Source organism: Rhinopithecus roxellana, chromosome 9 (assembly GCF_007565055.1).
Source record: "Rhinopithecus roxellana isolate Shanxi Qingling chromosome 9, ASM756505v1, whole genome shotgun sequence".
NCBI classification, from domain to species: Eukaryota; Metazoa; Chordata; class Mammalia; order Primates; family Cercopithecidae; genus Rhinopithecus; species Rhinopithecus roxellana.
The window spans coordinates 141,117,848-141,142,870 of record NC_044557.1 but is presented as its reverse complement, the minus strand read 5'-3'; the positions used below and the strand labels follow the sequence as shown (position 1 = coordinate 141,142,870).

The following is a 25,023-nucleotide window of genomic DNA, read 5'->3' as shown; positions in this document are numbered from 1 at the left end:
TAAGGTTATCTTATTTATCATCAGTTTAAATTAGTAGTAGGAGGAACTATTTCAGAGGCTATTCCACGCCCGAGTGGAGCATAAGAGTAGAGACTCTTGCCTCTGTCCAGAAGCTAGAGGAATGGGGTGAGAAGAAAGGAGACAGAGTAGATCAGAAGGGGAAATGGTGGTTTTGAAAAAGTTGCTTACTTCACAAATAGCCAGTATTGTGGTGAGCAAATAAGATAAGTTTAAGAGTCAGATTGCTGGCTTTGAATCCAGACACTTCTCATTATTTAAGTGACCTTACAGAAGTTAATCTCTCAAGGATATCACTATCTTAAGGAATAATAATAGTATCTATCCCAAAGGCTTCCGGTAAGGATGAGATAACACATTTAAATCATTTAGCCCTGTGACTAGTGTACTGTAAATGCTACTAAGTGTTAGCTGTTATTATGTACTTTTATCAAATATATTTCAGGACACTGAAAAGGGACTAGACAAGACAGAAAAGATAAGAATGTTGAGGCCGGGCGCAGTGGCTCATGTCTGTAATCCCAGCACTTTGGGAGGCCAAGGCAGGAGGATCACGAGGTCCGGAGATCGAGACCATCCTGGCGAACACGGTGAAACCCTGTCTCTACTAAAAATACAAAAAATCAGCCGGGCGCCTGTAGTCCCAGCTACTCGGGAGGCTGAGGCACGAGAATGGCATGAACCCTGGAGGCGGAGCTTGCAGTGAGCCTGAGCTTGCAGTGAGCCGAGATAGCGCCACTGCACCCCCAGCCTGGGCAACACAGCCAGACTCCGTCTCAAAAAAAAAAAAAAAAAAAAAGAAAAGAAAAAGAAAAAAGAAAAGAAAAGAAGAACGTTGAATTGTAATAAAAAAAATTTTTACATCGTACACTCCTACTTCTTTTTTGCAGTTGAAATTACATATTATATATATCTGGAAAAAAAAGCCTTAAAATGAGTGGTTACAAGAACACCAAAAGTTAGTGAATTCGGATAACATAATTAAGGAATGTTTTCTTACAGTGTGAGATGTCCTTTTCAAGACACAGTATACAAAAATAAGATGTCTTTGTCTTACACAGGTTTTAAATAATGACCTCATTCATGCCCACTGAGCAGAGATCTTCACTTAACAGTCTTTCAGCATCAAAATCTTATGAGATGTATGTTGCACTTATCCAGATAATCCAGATCCAGTGAGGCATAAGTAACAGTGACAAAAGAGAGATGAAAATGAAAATGGGGAAAACTTTTCCCCCACTCAGAGAAACAGAGTACTGCTCAGTCACTGAAAACCACACCAGTGTCCTTGGTATCCTAACAGTTTACGTAACTTACATCACCCAAGGATTGAGATAAAAATAGAGACTTTAATCCTGTGATTCTTGTGCTTATTGTTAAAATAAACTGAATTCGGGTGTTTTCATAACAAAGGGAGAAAAAGCCACAAAAGAACCCCGTGGGCCATTTATACAAAGGACATTATCTTACTTTACTTTGATTAAAAACTATTTCAAATGATTTCATCAAAAATAAAATAAACAAACTTGCATGAAATATAAATATATCAAACTATTAAAGGACTTAAAAATATTCTTTTAACATATTTTTATTGATTATAATGTGATAACAACCCTATGAAATATCCAAGGAATGGAGGAAATCTTCAAACTTTTCATTTTGTTAATAAAGTTTTTGAATAACCTATTGAAATTTACCAAGAATATGTAATTGAACACAAATTGAAAGCAAAATTTTACATTTCATCTGTAGAACTCAAAATAGTATTTACAATTTTGACACTGACAGACTGTATTCAACAGTTGCATAATATACTCATCATACTGCACTAAGAATTTATTATATATGATTTTGGTTAGAAAGTGGTCTTAGCTATGATACTCAAATTTTCATTACATGGTTTCACAGCAATTGGAGACACAGAGTTTTACTGTAATTTTAAAAACCTATGGTTAGAAACAGCTCCAGACTAGAATATGAGGGGCTAATATCCACTTTCCCTATAATATTTAGAGATTTTATCTCAGTAATTACATATTAAATATATAACAAATAAATACAAATAACAAATAGATTTCCAAGCCTTCTTTCTGAACCAATTTGAATCCTGAAATACTAATACTATCAACAGTTCTGTATTCCACTGCTATTCACAGTAACCAATAAGGATTTATATAATTAGTTGTAACTGAACTGTAGTTAATTCTCAATTATTATTCTAATGTGGGAGAGTAGTAACAGATACTCCCCAAGTGATTATTTTCCTTTGGAACACGATATTTAAGTTTTGTTTTCTTTTCCTCTTTTTCCTTTCTTTCTTCTCTCTATCAGATTTACTTTCAGGGAATTTGATTCAATTCATTCATTAATTTAGCAGCTTAGAATCAGTATGTGGATTAACTACAGCCAATAGTGTGCTAGCAAACTGAGTTGTCCAGAATAAAAAAAAAAAAAAAAAAAGGCCGATTTGTTATGTTGGCCAGTTTCTGTGATATTCATACTCCTATTACAGTCACTTTCAAGTACCAAAGGGGGTGCCACACAGTGTTGAGTTGGGAAGAGGTGTGCAGAATTAATTAGCTCTGTAAAAGCCCACCAGCTCCAGCCTATCTACAAGAGAACCATATACATTTTCCAAAGATCTTAAACAAATCATATAATTCTCTGAGTACACAGGACCTGACTGGTTTTCTGATATTAAACTTACCAAGATTTAAGTTAAATTCAATATCTAATTAGTAGATTTTGTCTACCTGAGAATGTCTACCAGAGTTAAATGGGATTAAGATGGTTGGAGGCTGGAAGGTGGATACTCTAGTATGGGGAGAGACAACAATGATATGACCGTTGATATGAAGCATGGAAGCGAGGACACAGTTGACTTGTAGGGACTCTAAGAGGTAATGTTCCCAGTTGCTCTTATTTTTAAGCGCTGACTACTACAATGTACCTACATAAATGATTACAAAATAAAGTGCTTGTAAAATATCTGTAAATGGAACATCTGCCATGTCATACCTAAACATGGTTCATATTTAAAAGGTAATTTTAAAAGGTAATTGTTGGTCATAATTACATCACATTTATATATCACAGACATATTAAACATAGGACAAAATACTTTATTTGCTTTCGGACTTTAAAATTGAGCAAGGGTGACAAAATTAACATTTTGAAGTGTTTGCCCTAGTCTAGATATGTCAATAGAGTAACACTGTATACATGGATAACAGAAGTCACAAGTGATTCCAGTTTACTTCTCCAGATATTTTTAGGTGTAACTTTTAAAAGTTAAAAACAAAGTCTAGAAAAAGAAATGAGAAGCCCACTTTAAAGAGAAAGAGATAATGAAAAATAAATCTTAGTATTTATGAAAAGTCTTTTCTGGCAAGACTGCTAGCTGCCTCTAATAAAGTTCTTAGGAAAAATTCTTAATAAGAAACACAAAACAGTGCTTCTAAGATATGGCCCATCTTGAAAAACTAGAAATCCCTATTGACAGTGTCATAAGAATGGGATAATGGAAGCAGTCTACTTCAATGCAGCAGTAACATACAGATCTGTACGAAATTCAAAAACGGTAATAAAACTGAAATAAGGTTGGTCTGCTTTTTATTTTCACTATGCACTGGCAATCTTAATATCAAGGTAAAATATTCCTCCCTTCCTTGACTGGCTGTTCCTACTACCATACCTTCTCAAACTCCCATACCCCGGGCCCTTGGTAAGCCACTCACTATCACTACTGGGAAATTTGTTTAAATCTAACATAATTCTGAAGAGTCAGGTATCTTTTATTGGGGGAAACATTTCAGTACTTCATGTAACATGGTAAATTGTAAGCTTAAAAGATTCAGTGAAACTTTAAAATACATATATTCTAATTTCTACATAGTGATCCTTACGTTAAAAAAAATGCCATTTCCTTTTAATTAAGTTGAACTGTCAAAGCTGACGTATTCAAATACACAGTTTATATACAGTAATTTTTGCGGTACTAAAACAATGGAAAATGTAACATACATGTTGGGTTTCATCACTGTGACTCTAAAATGAAATGAGGACCAGATTAACAAGATGGCAAATAGTACAAGGACCTTGTTGAGGCTTAATTATACCTCTGCGAGGTCTGAAAACAGTGCTTGGCTTGTGTTACGTCTCAGTGTATCCCAATAGCTTCTGGAGACAAGTTCCTCAGCATCTGTTTTAAGAACCTGTAGAAGTTTTAAGAAGCACAACTGAAATCTAAAGAATAGTCACAAAGAATGATAATTTATACACTTTAAATCTAACCAACCTTGCAAAGGAAACACATTAGCTTACCTTTTTTTCTTGTTTGTTTTGTTTTCTGCTGTGCACGACAGTATTGTATTACACTGCTGGTAACTCACATACTTTCAAAGGTGTAATGGTACATAACCACTATTTCTAAGTACAAGTAGCTTTGTCGAAAAGAATCAAATTCTCCGATCTCTCCTTCTGCCCTTCTACTGAAACGTGTATAACTTCTGAGAAAGGGTGAAAAAAATTCTATTCACACCTTGTGTGAACTAAATTTGTTTGGGAAAAATTTTGGTAATTTTGTAGCAACCTATTAAAAGATAAATTATTGTTGGCTATCATACATCTTGCTAGTGTATCAAAGATTCAAAATAACCTTATCAATACTTTACAGAAACAAAGTTTAAATTCATCCCAAACTTGTCAAAAAGAAATAGGCTTGTTTTAAGTCAAAGCACTCAAAACTACTTGAGATTTGGCAGGTGTTTCTATTGTGAATGGTTAAGGTACTTCTTAATCTTTATTACAAGGACAGGATACTAAATTCTATCTGAGAACAGGGTAGTCTGAAGGAGATACCAGGAAGTGCAGATTAAGAAGTGTAGTCAAATCACTCTTAGGAAGATTTCAAACTGCAAGCCTAACTTGGATCCCCATAAACAAAAATAATTAAACCCACTTTCTGTCAGGATTCATCAGGGAAGATTTCACAGTTTCTCAGGCGATCTTTTGGTTAATGTGAGATGAAATGCTGCATGGTGTACTCAAGAGTGACTGGATGAAAATAGAACTTTTCTTTCTTTCATTTTGCCTTAATCTTTAAAAGTCCAGTGCTCCTAAAAAAATTATATGCATCTAGGAATTATTTCAAAGGTCCTCTAAGTTTTAATTCACTATTACTAACTAGAAACACTGCCCGCTGCCTATATTTTAATAAAAATCTTTATAAAATGTTAATGAAGTATTATTTAGCAGGAACTATTTACATAACACAGACATAAATATTACCATAACTATAAATGTAGCAAATTGATAGAGAATCTGCATCACTCCCTTTATAATGATATAAGCTTTAACTAAGCAGTTATAAACTAAACAGGTAAAACTAGCTAAATACAGAACTAATACAGTTTTCTTTTACATAGATATGGAATAACCTCAGTAAATACCAGCTAGATCAAATGCTTGATCTGAAAATATTATTTACACATTTTGAATGTGGATGCATTTTAAAACTTCAACTCAGAAGGTTAATATGTGATAAAGAAAGGGATTGTTAAACCCACCAAACTAGAAAATACGGCTTACTGTGCACTATTATTAGAAGAGTAGCAGTAATGATTCACTTTGTGAAGCCATGCCTCATCCTTACTTCCAAACAGTGTCCACCATCACACACACACACAAATATATTTATAACATATTAAAAGCTAAAATTAGTTTAACCAACCATGTATTTTGTAGGCAAGAAAAAGAAGTAAATATATTAATTATCTCCAAATGTTGGGGTTAGGATATTTTTAATTTTCTTCTTGCTTTCCCATATTTGAAAATATTTTGAAAATGTGTATTTATCTATCAGGATAATATACAACTTTTTGAATTTAAAAAGTCTTACTTAGAACGTAACAGTTTTACAAGTGTCCTGCCGCAGAAAGCTTTCTGGTTCATCATTTAGCCTCAGGGATTAAATTATGCTAGAATATACTACTGAATTGCTGTAACTGGATATATTTGTTTTTGTTTTATCTTACATCATCTTTTAAATAATTATAAAGTTTCGGAGGGCAGAAACAATATCCTTACAGCAACTATTGCTGCAGGAAAAAACAGCTAATAAATCAGTGATATGCCTGGCACACTCACTGATTCCTATGTATGTATCTGTTCTGGAGACAGTTTTAAATTTTTTAAACAACAATTTGAATGATGAAGTTCAGAGTAAATTCTCAGAATATGCAAACTAGTAGGAATTTTTATCACCAGGAAAATATAATACAATAAGGATATTTTACATAAGCTTAAAGTAGCAATGAAAGTCAGACTAGATTTTAATGGCAAGAAATGCAAAGCAAATATAAAACCAGAACATATCTATGCATACAGGCTAAGTAAGGAAACGCTGATAGAGAAAAATGCCCAGGTGTAACTGGGCACTGTGATGGCTGTGAAACAGACAACTATGATGCTTTGATATGTAAATAGGCCAATACGCAAAGACTTCCTGAAGTTTTCTCTGTTATCTTTGTTTGCTATCTGAGCTACTGGCCCCTTTACCAGATGTCATGTTAAGTGTGTAGACCTTCATTAAAAGAGGTAAAAGAATATACAGATAGGTAGCCCAGAACTTCACAAATGAAAGGCATAGGCAAAATGATGTCCTGGATGTAGTGTGTCCTGTAAGTCTGACACATTTTTTGCTTAAGTTCAGAGTTTGTTATTGATAGAACTTCCTTAAACTTTGTAGTTTTGGTCAAAAGTGCCCAATGCCTTTTTGGCTGAGCCAAAGCAGGATCCCTTTCAAGGCATTCCATGCCACATATGACTGAAAGGGAGGAAGGTAGCAAGAAAGGAAGAGACAAAAAAGGAAGAGAGGAAAGAAAGAAGGAAATAAAGAGGGAAGGAGGAAAGGAGGGAAAAAGGAAGTTAGGAGGAAAGAAGACTGATTTAGAGATGGTTAATATATCACTGTGGTAAGCAGAATAATGGCTCCCTAAAGTTGCCCGTGTTCAGACAGCCAAATACCCTGTCTGAATAAAGGGTCTAAGAAGGTTCTATTCAGAGATTAAACAAACTAGGGGAAAATAAAGTAACAGTCCATAGGAACAGACAGTAAAGTACACTGTCTTTGCTATTAGTGATATTTAAACACAAACACACACACACAAATTAAAACTATACCTTTATACTTCATGTCACCATGACAACCATGGCCCTAAAAACTGTCATCTGAGACTTGTTATTTAAAGTGACATGGGACTGCACCCTAGGTATATCATAGGAAAAAAAGAAAAAGAAAACCGAACACAATCCTCCCAGGAAGAACATATCCTTAATCTAGTCCTCAAAGTATCTGAATAGAGACAACAACAATTGTATGCTCACAACACAAAACTGTTGAAGACAAAAGAACATAAGCCACCCTAAGTGAGAGCCAGCAGAAACAACAGAACCAGATGTGCAGACTTCCAACACTGAAATGGTTAGATATGAAATGCCAAATAACTTTGATAACTTTGAAAAATATGAAGGTAGATCTGAAAGGATTATTCAGGAAAAAACAGACTATCGGAAATTGTTGTACTCTTAGAAAAATAGCCAAGTAAAACTCTTAGAAATTTAACCACTGAAATTTAACATCAGTTTACATGTATCTCTAGTAGAATTAATGAACCGGAAGATAAATATGAAGAATAGCATGAAAAGATAAAAATATGGCAAAATGTTAAGGAGAAATTAAGAGGCATAGAGGAATGATTTTTTTTAATATTTGGTGTGATGGAACAGGAAGTGTGCATACAGCACTACTGCTGCATACTCAATTACCATGGTCGTCTTCAGAAAGAACACCTGTGTGATGATTTGTGTTGCAAGCTGAACTAGCCACTTTTTTCATGAGTCACTGCTTTTACTTGAAAGAACAACTAATAGACAAACCATGGTTATTCAGACTTCAGAAAATGAACCAAGCGAGAGCCTGTCACTTCAAAGTAAACAACTGACAGTATTTATTGCCAAAATAACATACTGCAACAGATTGAATGCAAAACAGCTATGAGAAACCAGCTGTCTTCTGGTAAGCCAGACATTAAAGAGATTGGCAAAAAATGTAAAACAATACCACTCTCCTCACTACATTTTTGAAGTTATTTTTCTAAATTAAAAAGTTTATGTTAACATATAATGAGTTTTTAAATTATTGCTTTAAAATAGACTAGTATTTTTAAAATCTCAGTTTTAACTTCTAATATGGTAAATATACAATACATAACCTACGTAAACAAAATCTCTGTTGGATCCTCAACAACTTTCGACAATGTAATGGGATCACAGACCACAATGCTTGAAAGCCACTGTTTACAGCAAAAAAAGTGAATTAACTAGGACTACATACAACACAGATGAAACTGGCAATCATGATTTGTTGAGCCCAAGAAACAAGAGATAGAAACATTCATATAACATGATGCCAGTTATATAAACTACAAAAAGGGGTAAAACTAAACTATACTGTTTAGGATGCATAAGTAGGTTAAAACCATAGAACAAAGCAAGTAAGTGATTTACATAAAAGTCATGATTGTGTTTATCTTTTGAAAGACATTGAGGGATTATGAGTGGGGATACACATGAAGGGGATTCGTGGTATACGGCAGTATTTTACTTCTTCATCTATATGGTGGTTATAATTTTATTATTATTTATTTTATTGTATATTTACATTTTAATTATAGAAAATTCCTGAACTAAAATATATTTTAAAAATCAGGGAAAGTTTCATCATCACTACAGAAAAAAAAGAACGTGGTATAAAACAGTAAAATAGAGGTAGGTAGTATATTTATTCTGATAACTAAAAGAGATTTTAGGGCAAAAAACATTTCTAGAGATCTAGGGATAGGATATAATAGAGGACTCAATTCACTAAGACGATATAAATAATCTATAATCTTATACAGGTAACAATTCAAAATATATAAAACAAAAATTAAGAAAATTGTAAGTAGAAGTTAACAAATCTATTGTAACGTATAATTTAACATACTAATTGACAAATCAAGCAGACAAAAACATTAGTAATGACACAGAAGATTTAAAACACACAACTAACATGCTTGGTAATATGTATTTGTATATATTACAATCCTGTACCCCAAATTGGAGAACACACATTGTTTTCAAATACAGATCATTTAAGAATATTGATACTGTTTTAGTCCATAAAAAAGTCTCAAAATACATCAAAGAATCAGTATAAAAACTGGTATATTTTCTGTCTGCAATGAAACTAGGAGAATTAAGAATATTATTTTTAAAAAATCCTGTAATGCATGCCAAAGTCAAATGTACTTGACTTTTGGCATTATTTATCCTTCTGAATTTTTGTACTTCTTTTCATCACTGTGCAATGATGAAACTAAGAGTTGACCACATGGGAAATATGAAAAGAATGAGGGTTATTTGGAACAGAAAAGGTTATAAGGTAACAGCTGTCTTCAAGAATACAAAAGTGTATGCTTAGTTTTATACTGTAGCAGGAAATACTGTGATGGAAAATAGGCATAATCTACTGTAAGAGTGATTAAATTTTGGAACAGTTCACTACAGGGACCACAGAACCTCTATCTCCATAGTAAAAAGCCAAGCGGGTCACTGCTTTCCCTGAGGAAACTTCTTCCTAAAGGTAGAAACTGGCTCTTATAAATCTCTTAGTTTAAATCCAGCTCTATGATCTATACTCAAATTAGATACCTGAGTTAATTTACAACTCTGGAAACTAGCAGATAATTGCTAGTTAATTCATAACACCATACTAATAGTTTTGTATAATACTTATATCAATGATATTTCATATACATTTTCAGGCTGTTGGAATTTTTTTTAATTGTAAATGAATTTCCCTTGTTTGCTTGTAGTTTACGAAAATAATAACTCCTTATTGAGCAAATATTTTTCTAGTATAGGAAATATAGTTTAACCAAATAAACTCATAAGGGAGTCGAAAAATCCTGTAACATTTAAGACTGTATGTAAAAATGACATTAAGTTACATCACTTTATCGTGCACATTTTACATAAAAGCTGTCTTCTATAAAATGAAATGAAAAAATATATTACCACAATAAAATGTAAAAATCATAATTTTTTTATTAAACAGGTATAATATAAATAAAATCTGCGATTTAAGTCTGTTTCTCAATATTATTCTCATTAATGACTGCAATTTGCATATGTAGTTTAAACTAGAGCAATATTAGCATCTATTTTCTTTTAGCAACATTATTCTGAGATGTGTTTTTTTTTAAAAAATGTATAATCACCCTATATGAAAATTTCTTATGAGATTAAGGGAAAAATAAAAATTGTCAAAGTTAGAAAAATGGTTCATACAATGATGACATATTACATTAGAAAAATAAATCATAGGTCAGGCATGGTAGCTCACGCCTGTAATCCCAGCATTTTGGGAGGCCAAAGTGGCTGGATCACAAGGTCAGGAGATCGAGACCATCCTGGCCAAAATGGTGAAACCCAGTCTCTACTAAAAATACAAAAATTAGCTGGGCATGGTGGTGTGTGCCTGTAAATCTCAGCTACTTGGGAGGCCGAGGCAGGAGAATCACTTGAACCAGGGAGTCAGAGGTTGCAGTGTGCCGAGATTGTGCCACTGCACTCCAGCCAGGCAACAGAGCAAAACTCCGTCTTAAAAAAAAAAAAAAAAAATCATAAAGTCTTAGGTATTGTATGGCATATGGCATTATAATCTGTGAGATTTTCATCTTACACATTCTAGAAATTTTTGAAATCATTAAGAGTAATCCTTTAAAAATTTAAAGGAAATGACAGGCTTTACTTAATGGAAAAGAGTAGTAATTTCTGTAGAAAAAAATTTAAAGTATCTTATGAGTAATCAAAATTATTTATATGGATCCTATGGACTTGGCTTGTTTCTCAACCCATTCCAGGTCCATTTTGTATAACGAGGAAAAACATCTTGGGTTTAGTTTATGGGGATCAGCCTCCAGTAGCTGTTTAAATCTATAACAAGAATTAGTTTTTATAGTTGGGAATTTTGATTACCTATCCAATATAGGAGGCAACACACCTACTTTTAGAATTGTGCACTACAACTAGAATACTTTTAGCTGGATAATATTAAATCAGTGACCCTGAATTCAAGGGCTCCTATGATGGAATCTGTATAAATTGAGGGATCCTTGTAGGAGGCTTAAGGATCCTTGGGGAAATCAAGTGAACTGTACATGTTTACATTCAAAAAGGGCCATGGCCTGTTCTTCTTTAGTAGCTGGGCTAACCAAAAGTGCTGACTTTCTCAGGAGAAAAGAAAGAAGAAAGCTCAGCATAAGAAGAAGAGTACATCCGGAAGGTCATCTACAGAAATTCACAATTTTTTCAAGACAAGTCTGAAAGTCATTATCCTCTTTAGAAATAATATGATAAACTGATATAAACATATCAAGTAGCAGCTTACACCAGATTTTTGTGTAGAGTGAAGGAAACAGCAGGAAACAAAGGCTTTGAAAAAAAATTGTGAGCAAAAGTGAAAATGAAAAAAAGTCTATCCATTAAGACATTTCTTTATTAGAACTGAACAAAGACTGTACGTAAGATGGATAGATCTGGTTCATAAAATACCTGTGTTCTGCAGGAACATAGCCTGAGAATCTGCTCTCTCTACATAACTCTTCAAATACTGCTAAAAAATATAAAATTTCAATTATTATGTTTTAGTTGTTGTACACTTACCTTTTCCTTATTTCAATCTAAAGTTCAAGATACATAATTATTCTGCATATTTTAGTCTTTGCATAAATCTAGGAATGAAATGTAACATTATGGCTTCACTGCACGTATTGTATTCAATAAATTCTAAAACATTCTATGAATAAACAGCAGATACAGCTTTATATAAAGAAATAACATTATCAAGTATAACAGGTGAGGGCTATATACATAAAGAACATTTAAAGTATTGTACATACACTATTAGTAGGAGAATGGTATCCATAAAGTTGAAGACGCTGACACACAGCACAAAGGGCCAAATGAAGTGTCATATTTCAGAATGAACCCAAGTACAGCAAAAGAAAAAAGGAAAAAGACGACAAAATAATCAATTAGGAAGGGCAAATCATTATGCTACATTTTATATACACACGAACAATACAAGTGGGATAAATGTTAAAGATGAGTAGCAAAGTTTTAAAAATCTCAGATAATTAAACATTAAATGAATTTGTGCTCATTTCGACCACTTCATTATAACCTTCGAATAGAACTACTGCTTTGAGTAAAACACGTTGCCCTGAAGTATGCAGTTTGATTTGGACATGCTTCTGCAATGCTACATGGCATAGGGAGAAATCCAGATGCAGCAGTACGGCAGTGGAAATGGTAAGAGAGACCTGTGCTGGAATCCTGCTCTGCTATGATCAGTGCTGTGACATCAGGCACATGAATCTCTCTAAGACTGTTTTCTCATCTCCAAGCAGGTATAATACTTACCTGGTCGAACTGTCATGAGGACTAAATGGGAGTAACATCTACAATGAGCACAGCATGGAGCTTAGCACATAAGGTTCCCAAGAAATGTTATGTTCATTTCCTTTTTCCCTTCTGAATCACAGTTTTATTTTGGCATATGAAAATTTTTAACTTTAGTTTTGATTTAATTTTTATTTAGGTATGTTAAGATTCAGTTTAAAGTAGCTGCATGGTTCTACTAATTAAAGAATAACTTTAAGTGTTACTACTAGCTAACCTTTCTGAGTATTTATTACATTTCACATGGTTAAGTGGCTATGTGCTTTAACCTCCATACCAATCACATGTGATCATCACTCCTAATGCCCCCATTGTACAAATGAAAACAACAGAGGAACAGAGAGGTTAAGGACTTTGTCCAAGGTCACCCAGGTAACGAGTGGCAGGGCTAATATTCAAACCCCAAAAATCTGGTTCCTGAGCCTGTGCTATGCTGTCTCTCTTATGTAATTCATATATTTTCACAATAAGCTAAATTTTAACTACCTCAAAACTCAGCCAAAATACTCTAAGAATATGTGGAATCATATTGTCATTTCTATCACCTTGATAACATCACCTTACATTTTACATATTCTTTTCTAAGTAAAGTAGTATAACTAAAAAAAAATATTTATAACTAAAATCTTTGATAACTAAAGTAATATAAAATAAAACCTCTCTGGTTCAGATTTGCATTATTTAAAATGTGATTAACTAACAATGTTAACACTAATTATCATTATCGCTAAACACAGTAATGACTATTTGGAGAGCTGTATTGTAAAGTGCTGTTAGTTCCAAAGATTAAAGTTCCAAAGATTAAAGATTATTTCTGAATTGTTTTAAGGAAGAGTTCTGATAGCTAAATTACGAAAGTAAGATTTTAGAAGCACTATTTAAGTTATATGAAATGAATACTTTTGAGGTACCTGTGGCTATCAAAGACTTTAGTAAGCATTCATTTATAAATAAACAAATTATATATTATATTACTTAAAAGTTATTTTAATCTGTTCTTTAAAAGAAATCTCCTTCCCCACATATTTGAAAGGGAATGGTTCATAAACCCATATAAACATAAAATAATACAACTGAGGGTATGCTGATATAATTTAGATTTTATAATTCAGATGGATTTTCCCTAATTAAGTTAATGAGGTTTTACTCTATCACTATCACAAAATATTTGCATTAAATCAATATTAAATTTCTTACACCATGGCTGTAGTGATGCTCAGAGCCAAATATTGTGCCAACACTGTAGGCTTTCTCAGTGTGCACTGTCTGCTATAATTTTTCTCTTTTTTATCTCCCTTTATTACTTGATGGATTTATTAATAAATGTTAATGATTAGAATAATACTGTGTTTTTATTGGAGGATGCATAAGTCCTCTCTGAAAGTAGTATAAATAAATAAATAAAAATTATATTTATATCCATTGAAATACTATCTACTTTATCATTAAAGTATATCAATAGATTCATTAACATTATTCAACCTCCTTACATAGTATTTTATTAACAACTTGCCTATTCAGTCAATTATAGTTAGAGGTAATATATCAAAACTAAAATAACTGTTTACTCATTTAGTGTATTATTTACAAGAAATAAAATTTAAGAAAGCATTCAATCCTCTAATGTTCTTTGCTAACACTCTAAACAGTTGCAATTATGGGACTATTCATGTAGTATTTATTAATTACAATTTGAAAATCATGAGACCTGAATTAAGTAGAAAACTACTATTGCCCCTTTTAATACCTGACTAACATTACAATCAACTCTTTGATTTTTTTAAGACTGTCTTCCATAAGCTTTGTCAATAGTATACTGAGAGATGTTCAATGACTACCGAGAATTATAGCATAGTCAAATACCCTACAAAGCAGTATGTGCTACACAATCCTGATAAATCTGCTTTTATTCAACTAAATATAAATGTATACTTCATAAATATATTGGGATTGAATATGGCACCCATCTGCTATAGATAATCTATGTTAAGCAAAACCTAATATTCTTTTAAAAATGAGAATAACAAAAATAAAGTTTTAGCTCTCTGAAGTTAATCATCTGAATTCCATGCAGGACAATTAAACTACTGCACAGGGACATCAATTTGCAAATGAAACAAATATCATTTACATGCCAACAAAAATCATTGTATTTCTGGTTATCTAAGTATCAAAGAAGTATGTCACAGAGGATAAAAGTGAGGTTTTGGAGGATAAAAGTGAGGTTTTGGAGGATAAAAGTGAGGTTTTGGAGGATAAAAGTGAGGTTTTGGAGGATAAAAGTGAGGTTTTGGAGCTGGCCAGACACAGGTTCAAATCTTTGGCTTTGCCATTTAATAACTGTGTAACTTTGGACAAGATGCTTAACCTTCCCAATTATCAGTTTCCTCATCTATAATTAGGGATAATAAGAGAACTGTTGGATAGATTAAATGAGAAATGTATGGAAAGCACCTAGTATAGTGCCTGATGATAAGGCCTTAGTACCTGTTTGTTATTTTTATTATGTGAACCTGGCCTATGGTCAGGCTGAAATACTTCAGACAAAAATAAAACTGGTTAGGAAGATGGAGTGTACTGTTGCTTAACTCTAACTTCAGAAAAATATGAAAATATTATATATCCTAGAAGAAGAATCTCTAATATACACATCTAAGAATGCAAGAAAACATATTACTTCCTTGTATTTGTTTCGACAGTCACATTGTTATATTACCACTAAATTCTCTCACATTATAATTAAATCTTTGCAATTCACCTTTAAATTTTTACATGCATAATGATCTGTATTAATCTATTGTATGATATACCCTTCAAATCTCACAGATAACGATATGGATGACAATGATTTAATGAATGATTATGGATACAGATGTTTAATATCAATATTTGAAGTAAATATTGATATCAATGCATATAAATACTGAAGCAATTTTTCTACATAAAAACTTTACAAAATTTTCAAGAAGGGGACAGCTTCAAAGTTACAAACTTTAATTACTGTTTCTTAACATGAATAAAATAATTGTTGCCTAGAAAACCCACCTAAAGCTACTATAAAGTATTCTTACCAGCATTGCACGCTTTTCTTCATCTCCTTTAGTTTCTCTCTTTTCATTTTTTTTCCTGAATATCTCTTGAAGCTGACAAAGAAATCAATCAAGAATCAAATATCCAACAAGAGTTTCTGGGCACCTATCTCCTGTTCTGGACTAGGTATATTCCAAAAACAAAGAAAACAGCTTCATCCACCAAGAACATTTAAACTGCTATAGATATATTTTCTGATATCAGTTTTTTCCCCCAAGAAAATACATCCTTTGGTATTGGTAACCCATAATTAAGTTAAATGTACTTAATATTACAGTTTTACTTTATCTCTAAAATGCAGACATCCACACAGGCAACTTCCAAAGGGCTGAATTCCAAAAGCTAATCTTCTACTTTAAGTCAGGGGGATGGAACTTGGCGGTGTGGACATAGAACGTTCGGTAGAAAAACAGGCCCATTCTGAAAGTTCCTAAAATACAGTTGTGCACTATCATAAGAAAGCGACACTAACCTTGGCCATTTTCGGATGGCAGAAACACATCTATATCTATTATAATCAAACTGAAAGCTGCCATCTCCCCATCATTCTGCAAAGCACTGGAATGAAGGCTCCAGCTTCAGCGGCTTGGCTCAGGGACTACACCTGGGCAAGGGCTGCGTGGGTGAGAATTTAAGCCTTCTGATAAATCCCATTAATTAGTCTGCTTGTTTCCCTTTGAATGGCTACTAATTAGCTTCTGATGAGGATTTTTATATTTTCTCTTTCCTACTAAGAAAAAGAATGATGTTACAGACTTCCTCTGAGTTTCAGCTTCTGAAGTAAATATGAAGCTCTTTCAGAGGTTTTCTGAGGAATTTTTAACAGCTACGTTAGAAAGGAAAAGTAGAAAATAAAATGGCTGTTTAGGAGGTAGGGCCATAATTTAAAAAGAAAACAAAAAAAGAAAATGGCTGTTGATTTCCCTTTCTTTTTACTCGGAGAGTGTAGGTAAAGACAGAGTGTAGGTAAAGACAGAGTGTAACATATATGCTAAGAGCAGACCATGTTACTCTAAGGAATAAGTTAATAGTATTTTCTATTTCAGAGAAAAAAACAGACTAGGCATTTTGCCACGAAAAGAGATGCAAAATACATAGGTAAAAAGAAAGAGAAAAATTCTGGAAGGAGATTGTGTGAAGTTGAGTGAGCAACTGACCTCCCTGTCAGACCAGCACCAGAGCTGGACCAGTCAAAGAAATGTCAAAAGGTAAATACCTAAGAACTATCAGCCTATGGTCAAAGATAACAGAAAGGAACAGGGAAGTGGGGACAAGACTGGAATACAAGGCAGGAGCAAGTGGAAGAGAAAAGAGAAACAAAAATCATGAATCCTATATTGAGAGGGAAGAGAAGTTCCTATGGAAGGAGTTGTGCCTAGGTGGATGACATAATGGAGACTGAATATTAACTGGACATATATAACCTGAGGACTGCCTGTTATCCACCCAACAGAAAACACCTGATACATTTCACACTTTTGTGTAAAAACAACGATAATTATTATCATACACTGAAGAATGTAATTTATATTTGTAAAATGTAAATACTGTTCAAAGTACCTGAATATATACTTTATTAAATAAAGGCAAAAGTATACATTTTTCACTCTTTTCTCTACAGTAGTATTCCCAAGAAGGCAAAAACATAAAAATATAAGTAAGCAATATTTAATTATTGATAAAAACGCAGCATATAATATACATACCACCAAAAACTCTTTTTTATCCACCATCTCATTGCCATCAGTGTCAAACATGTTGAAAGCTATTCTGAACCCTGCATGTGGCTCTGCCAGAAAAAACAGAGAAGGTATTCACAAAATGGAAAAATGTATTTTAAAGTACAAAATCCATATTAGTTGTAAAGTTACTCATATTCTGTACAGAAAAAGTTTCTTTGACCAAGAAATTAAAAGTTAACATGTTATTATTGGTTAAATAAAAAGCATATAAAAGTATTTATATTTCTGCTTTATACATTAGTACACTTAATAAAAATTGCTAATACACTTTACAAGCACTTCTGTGATACTTGTTGCATAGCACTGAGAGAAAAATTTGACTACTTTCCTTATTTCTAAAAATAAATACTTCTCTTTTTTATCCAAAGTCTGTTTGTTTAAAAGGAAAATATCAACTCGTCACATTTTAAATATATTCAGTATGTTCAGCTACTTAGTGTGGCAGAAAAAAAAACATGACACAATGGACTAGTTCCAATTCTTGGGAAAATTATAACTAAAATGACCTATGAAAATAAATGTTAAGCATAAGAGATTAGAGTTAAAACTTCTAGAGGCTTCAACAACAGAAATATAAAACAAAAGAAGATTGAATATGTAATTGCCAATTCCCCCAAAATACAAGGAATAATTGCTTTTCTGAGAAAGACTTTGACATACTATGAAGTGCTTCAATCCTTAAATTAATGAGGTTCAATCCCTTTCTCCTTTTCACTTCTAGAGCATAAAGGAGAAAACCTGGACAGAAGAAAACTTGAAAGCGTCCTTCAAAGAGCAGCTCAGTGGACGTGCCTTTCTCAAAACACTGGATCTTTTCTTTTGAGATGACTGGGGGGAGGGGCACAAAGTTGAAAAAGGGACCCCCCACAGACACATTTGCTACCACCTGTTGGGAAATCTTGAACCTGCAAAAGAGGCACAGATAGTGTCCTACTTTCTTAACTGGTAACAGTAGTCTCTGAAAATAACAGAAACAGAAGCCAGTCCTTTATGCAAACTCACTTCTTGCATGTATTTTAGAAATCTAATACAAATTTACACCATCTCTAATAACCAAGTTTTACACTTTAAAAAGATCTTGAAAATACATACAGGAAAGAAGTCCTCCTTACAAGCATTGTTTGGAGGGAAAAATACAGTACAAAGTAAAGAGAGAGACACTTATAGACAGGTAACCAAGATTATGTAGCCCACTTCCTGCCAGCCCTCTTTTCACAGTTTTCTTAGTTCTAATGTAAACAATATCCCATAATTTTTCAATTCAAACTCCTTAGAAGCTTCTGTTGGTGAGTCCTGAACTCCAAGAAGTTTCACAGCACCCAAGGATCCTAAGCTTTCTGTGCCAAAACCCACTATGTATGTTTTTTCTGACACTCCTAAACCATACCCTTGTTCCGTCTCAACAAGTAGCTTTCCTAGTCAACGCTTCCTATTCTTGCCTTTCACTCTGCTGGTTTAGGTACTTAATTTAACTTCTAATATTGCAACCATCATTGTTCTGGCAAACAAGGTAACTTTCAACACATCTATGAGACACTCCTTTGCATTCACTCTAATTCTCAGGGTAGCATCATTGACTGGACTTGCTTCATTACCATGGCTTTGCAGAGTGGATCAACCTCAGGTAGCCCTATTACAAAATGTACAATACTAGTTAGTTCTTCAGCACTAACATTTTAATTTCATTTTAAGTCTGAAACTGCCACTGCAAAATTATAATGGAGACAGTGAAAGAGATCTGACTAACCAACTCCATCTTGCTTGAATCTCCAAGCTGTGTTTGCTCATTCAGTTGCTCCTTGTTTAGTTAGGCCAAACTAACTTTGGGAGGAACTTAGTTTATAGTTTAAAAGAAAGATGATACGAGCCCTTTCCCATAACAAACCCCCTTCTAGTCCTTGACTAGGGACTAGATTGCCTTTGTAGGACTAACAAATTAGCCACAAGATTAGAAATTCTGGTTTAGGAGTCATGCAGCTGGAGCTACAAGATTCTGACCCTCCCTAAATTGCTCCTGGGGGTAACATTACTATTGTAAAACCTAAGACCTATGCTTGAGATATTTTGCAGACCCCACACTTGATGGATCAGCTGGCACTACACAGAGTGATAAACTGGCTCATCTGGTCTTGTGGTCCTCAACCAGGAACTGACTCAGCACGAGAGAAAAGCTTTGACTCCCTATGATTTCATCTTTGACCTGACCAACCAGTGCTCCTGACTCACCCACCCCCTACCCACCAAATTATCCTTAAGAACTCTGATCCCTGAATGCTCGGGAAACTCATTTGAGTAATAATAAAACTCCAGTCTCCCGCACAGCCAGCTCTGTGTAAATTACTCTTTCTCTGTCGTAATTCTCCTGTCTTGAAAAATTGGTTCAGTCTAGGCAGTGAGGAAGGTGGCAAGTCCAAGAGAAAAAAATAAGGAAAGATATGTGAGTGCATGTACACATTCCTTCTTCTCAAAACTTACTGTAACTGAACTCAATGTCAACATCATTCCTCACTAAGTTACACAGTTAAGAATAGCACAGTGGTGTGAATTTTTAAATCAAAGAAGTACAAAGTATTTTTAGACTTGTTTCTAACGACAGAGTTTTATTGATGTTCTTGTTTCCATGCATCTTCCCAAATCTCCACAACTGGAAATTCCACTAGCAATATTCTTTGATGTATTCCTTTCGTCATTCATTCACTGACTACTTTTTGGGAGGGTACCATGTGCAAGACATTGTTCTTGATACAGAGATGAACAAAAAAGATAAAATCTTTGCCATAATGGACCTTGCATTCAAGTGTGGGGAGACAAACAAGAACATGTAAACCAATAATACTTTCAAATAGTCTGATATAAAGAATATGAAATGCAGCAAAGAGATATAAAAAGAGAGGGAGCTATTTTAGAGAGGCTGGCCAAGTAAGGATTTGCTAAGTCTTCACATTTGAAAGGAAACCTGAATGATATTTATTATCATAGGGATCTTGAGGATAAGTAATGATGGCACAGAAAGCAGAAGGTACAAATCCCTGAGGCGGCAATTCAAGAAACGGAAAGGCCAGGTGGCTGGAACACCGTAAACTATAAGATAATTGTCTCCATTAAATGCAAAGAAATTTAACTGAAAACGTAGTAAACCCTTCATATATTTCCTAAGAAATGCTGCACATGAGAGGAAGAAAATAAAAGTTTTGGATGTGAATGACAGGTATTCTGATAGACTCGATAGTTAAGAGACACTCTCTCTCACATCAGTCTTGCAGAAAATATGACTCAAATGAGTGCAGGAGGAAATTTACAAATTATTACATGTCATGACCTTTCAAGTGTGAGGTAGATTAAAACCACAAGAATGGATACATAATAGTAAATTTATAATTTATTAGCATTTATTACTATACCATAAGCTGTAGCATTTACGTTTTTGACTCTTCACAGTGCTATGCTTAGCATTTTTCTGTGGCATTAAATATGAATTTTGCAGAACAGCATGGATACTGATTTTCAAGAGTAAGTGAATCTAAGATCTGCTTTCCAAGACTCTGTTTAAAAAATAAAGCTGCATCGAGAAATAAATTTAATAAGTATACTTACTTGTTAAAATACATAAAAGAAAAAGATATTCTGTGTAAGAAATCACACCTACAAGAAAAATAGTATCAGTTATATGTATAAAATGTTGTTCGAGAAGCAATAAATGCTATAATGAGCTTATACTTTAAAAATAGATGCTATATATTATTTTAAATGACAATTATTATTATAAAATCATAGCGAAAGAAGCAAAAAACTTAATTTTACTTTAATTGTTCCACATGCCTCCGTAGATACTCATATAAAATCATTATGCTGTCAAATACATTGGCAAAAAAAGCAAAATTATAATGCATACTTATAGCAGTAACTTTTAAACTTGTTGCTAGTTTCTAATGTATGACTCTTAACATTAAAAAGTTGTCAAGTCCAACAACAGAGCTTAAAGGAAAAAATAAGTAAAAATAAAAAGGCTGGACATGGTTAATGAACACTGCAAAGTGCTTACTTTTTATTAACACTTGGATAAAATATTTAGACATTGTTACTTAGAAATTTGATTTTTGTTTTGCATTTTAAGAATAAAGGTCTATAGTTAACACTTTTCTGCTTTCAAATTATCTTCAATGCTTCTATTATATGTACTCTAAGGAGTTTTTATTGTAATTAAATGTCTTATACTTTCTGTACGTCACATCCTGAATTCTCAGTAACTCCATACTTACAAATTTTAAAATGAGTCCATTTGAAGTAAATAAAAAAGTGCATTCTGTTACTTGAATTCTTGCTTTTGGAACACAAAACCCAAAACTAGATTTAGTGCTTGAACTGACCTTCCAAGTAGATACTGAGAAGATTGACATCAGGAATCTGTATCTACAATACTTATTTAGATATCAGATAGTTCTGATGCTTGGTAAAAGGGTATAAAAATCCTTAAAATAACCAGATTGTGAACTTTAAAACTCCATTTTATATGATGTTCTTTGAGGCTGACTTCTTTGTTACAGAACAAAGAGAAGAGGAGTCACTGTCAGGCAGTTTGTCAGAGACATGAAGGGCACTACCCAGGAAGCCCTGAAAGCATTCATTCCCTTCTTTTGTTTATACTAGAATATTGTGACCTATAGACAGATAGTTCTGGTTGATTGCCATGAATGTTATGGGAGAAAGATTCTGGAATGGTCAATGTATATAAAGATACAATACTTAAGAGTCCATAAGGATCCCTCAAAAAATGAAAGAAAAGCTTAAAAGAAGGGGCAAAAAAAGGAAATGGGTTGGGAAATGGGTATGCTGTCTCCATAATCCTATCTCACTGACTGTTGTTCTAGTTGACCTGGTAGAATACACAAGAGATGCTGGTTGGTATAAAGAACTTTAGTAACTGCTATGCATCTTTTATTTGATAGTTAACTCAAGACTTCCCTCAAGTAAAGGACTACTTCATAGCGAGTGTCCAGACCATGACTGTCATGGTGGACACTTCTCTGTAGGACCACATGGTGATTGAGGTGGCTTAAACCACAGGGAAGAAAAATGAAGTGAAACCCATGATACACTATAATTTAATAAAAATAGTCAAGGAAAAGAGAAAATACTACTGAAGATGAACTGTATATTTTTAACGCTTTCCAATTATAAAAACAGAATACTATAAAACTCACTCTTCAATTTACTTATGGCATCCAGGATCAAAAAAAAAAAAAAAAAAACCTAGGCATATAGTAATGGTATGATCTTTAGAAACAGAGGATAAGAAAGATGCCAACTAGGTTTCTTTTGAAAATTCAATCAAAACAAATTTTAAGGGAAGTTCCTTAAAAGGATTACATTGTTTAATTCCTATACATGACACATTGCAGTTGGCTATTATAATTAAGTCTCTATAATACATGTTTTCATGAATGCATATCAAGTTTTTATTATTTAAATGTATAACATTTTCTCTAGAGGTAATACTTTACATAGATAAACTTTTAATTTTAAAATTAGTCTTTAGCCAGGCATGGTGGCTCACACCTATAATCCCAGCACTTTGGGAGGCCGAGGCAAGAGGACTGTTTGAGACCAGGAGTTCGAAACCAGCCTGGGCAACAAAGTGAGACTTTATCTCTACAAAAAATCAAAAAATGAGGGGGGAAGAATCGCTTGAGCCCAGGAGGTCGAGGTTGCAGTGAGCCATGACTGCACCACTGCACTTCCGCCTGGGTGACAAAGCGAGACCCTGATTCAATAAATAAATAAAATAAAACAAAGATAAAAATAAAATTACGTCTTCAATAGCTCTAAAGGTTTAGTCTTAAAATTTCTCTGCCACTTAATCACTATTTAAAAAAAGCAAGGCTCTTCTAACTTCTTTATTTATTCTAACTTCTCTAATGATTCTGAAACTTTCTGGGATCATGTATTACCCTGATGATCTAATTAATATGATACAGATACGCATTGTACTACAGGGTGTAGCTATTTAAATTTAAAATACTTAAAATCAAATACAACTAAAAATTAAGTTCCGCAGTTATGCTAGTCACATTTCAAGTGCTTAACAGTCGTATGTGGCTAGTAGCTACCATAAGAGACAGCACAGAAACAGAGTATTTCCGTCATAGTGGCGCAGAATAGATTCTATCCCTTGGGGAAAAAAATGCAAACATGTGTACAACATGAGAAGGATTAGGATATGCCTAAACCTAGGACTTCTAGATTTAACCTTCCCCTTAACTAAAAAAAGGTTCTTTCTTCCATGCGTTAGTTTTCTCAGATTATACTTGATCCAATTTGTATTTTCCCATGAGGTATATATATTAAGAAAAATGGCTGAAATTCACCATACTTACTTGATCCTTCTGAGCTTTGAATTTTCCTCATCCCATTATCTCACCCTAAGATCTGAATGGCAATCTTTAAGACAATATCCAGGAAAAAAATTTCTAAGATTTTTTTAAGACACTTTGGCCTAGGTTTCTTGAGGATTTAAAAATCTTACTTATGAAACACCTACAATAAAAGATACGGTGTCTCTTCCTTTCAGATTCTATGTAAACCATGTGGAAGCAATACAAACTTTCTAATTCTACTTAAATAAAATACACGAATTATAACTACTCCTTCACAGTATTTGTCTTCAGGCTGAAGTACATTATTTTCAAACCAATATTCGTTAAAACTGATGAAAAGGGAAAATATAACTGCTTATATAATTTCTTTAATATATTGCACATTCCTGTATTTGAGGATACAAAAAATATATTTCCAAGAAACATTACTTTTTAAGATTAAAAAGACTAATACATTTTTTCTACAAATGTGTAAAAAGGTACACTGTAAAAGAAAATTACAATAAAAGCCATATGATTTGATTGCCAGGAAATGTATAAATTAATGAATTAACCTAATATTGATACTGATAATAGAGTAAGTTGAAACAGGTACATGTGCAGTAAGTATTGGCCTTTAAAGGAAACATGTCCAAACTAGGCTGTCAAAGGACACATCCACTAAATTTTTCCTGTTGATTAGTTTAGGAGCATCTATAATTCTCTCAGAGCGAAATGGAAGGAAGAAAAATATACCTTTGAAGATCTAGTATTTTTGTAAAATGTTTTCTTTGGGTAAATATAGAATAAACTTTTCAATATGGTTAAAGAACAATTTGTTAAACTATGTAAGTCCATTTTGTTGTAAAAAAAATTTGGAAGATACAAATAATATATAAACAATAACATGAAAACAACCCTTAATGAAGAGTGGAATTACCCGAGAACAACATTAATACTCAGAAATGTTAATATTTTGCTGTTTTCTTTAGTTTTTTCTCTATGCATACACATAGATGTAATTTAAAAATTATTTTAGGTATGGGAAAATATGCATATATAAATAGTATACATAATACAGTTTAAAAAAAGGACACGTACTAAGGTTAACTCACCTCTTTCTTTAAGATTTCGAAATAGCTTCGATGAGCCTTTCCAAACTGGTGGCGTTTCTGCGAGCATTTGATTTAATTCCTATGACAGAAGTTATTATACTACTGATGAATTGGTAAACCACTTGCTTATAAAATAGA

At 33.3% G+C, this 25,023-nt stretch overlaps 1 protein-coding gene across 2 annotated transcripts in view; it reads right to left on the bottom strand.

The window, feature by feature from the left end:
• Positions 1-25,023, bottom strand: part of MICU3 (mitochondrial calcium uptake family member 3) — a 100,904-nt gene that overhangs the window by 19,520 nt on the left and 56,361 nt on the right. Inside the window, exons 4-9 of one of the 2 annotated variants that reach the window (XM_030938219.1) lie at positions 24,886-24,964; positions 21,012-21,059; positions 17,382-17,464; positions 15,657-15,728; positions 12,024-12,062; positions 4,137-4,232 (exon numbers count right to left, since the gene is read on the bottom strand). In XM_030938219.1, the coding sequence (XP_030794079.1) occupies positions 4,137-4,232; positions 12,024-12,062; positions 15,657-15,728; positions 17,382-17,464; positions 21,012-21,059; positions 24,886-24,964 (417 nt within the window). The remainder of the gene's footprint in view (positions 1-4,136; positions 4,233-12,023; positions 12,063-15,656; positions 15,729-17,381; positions 17,465-21,011; positions 21,060-24,885; positions 24,965-25,023) is intronic. The other variant, XM_030938220.1, reaches the window with a different exon arrangement.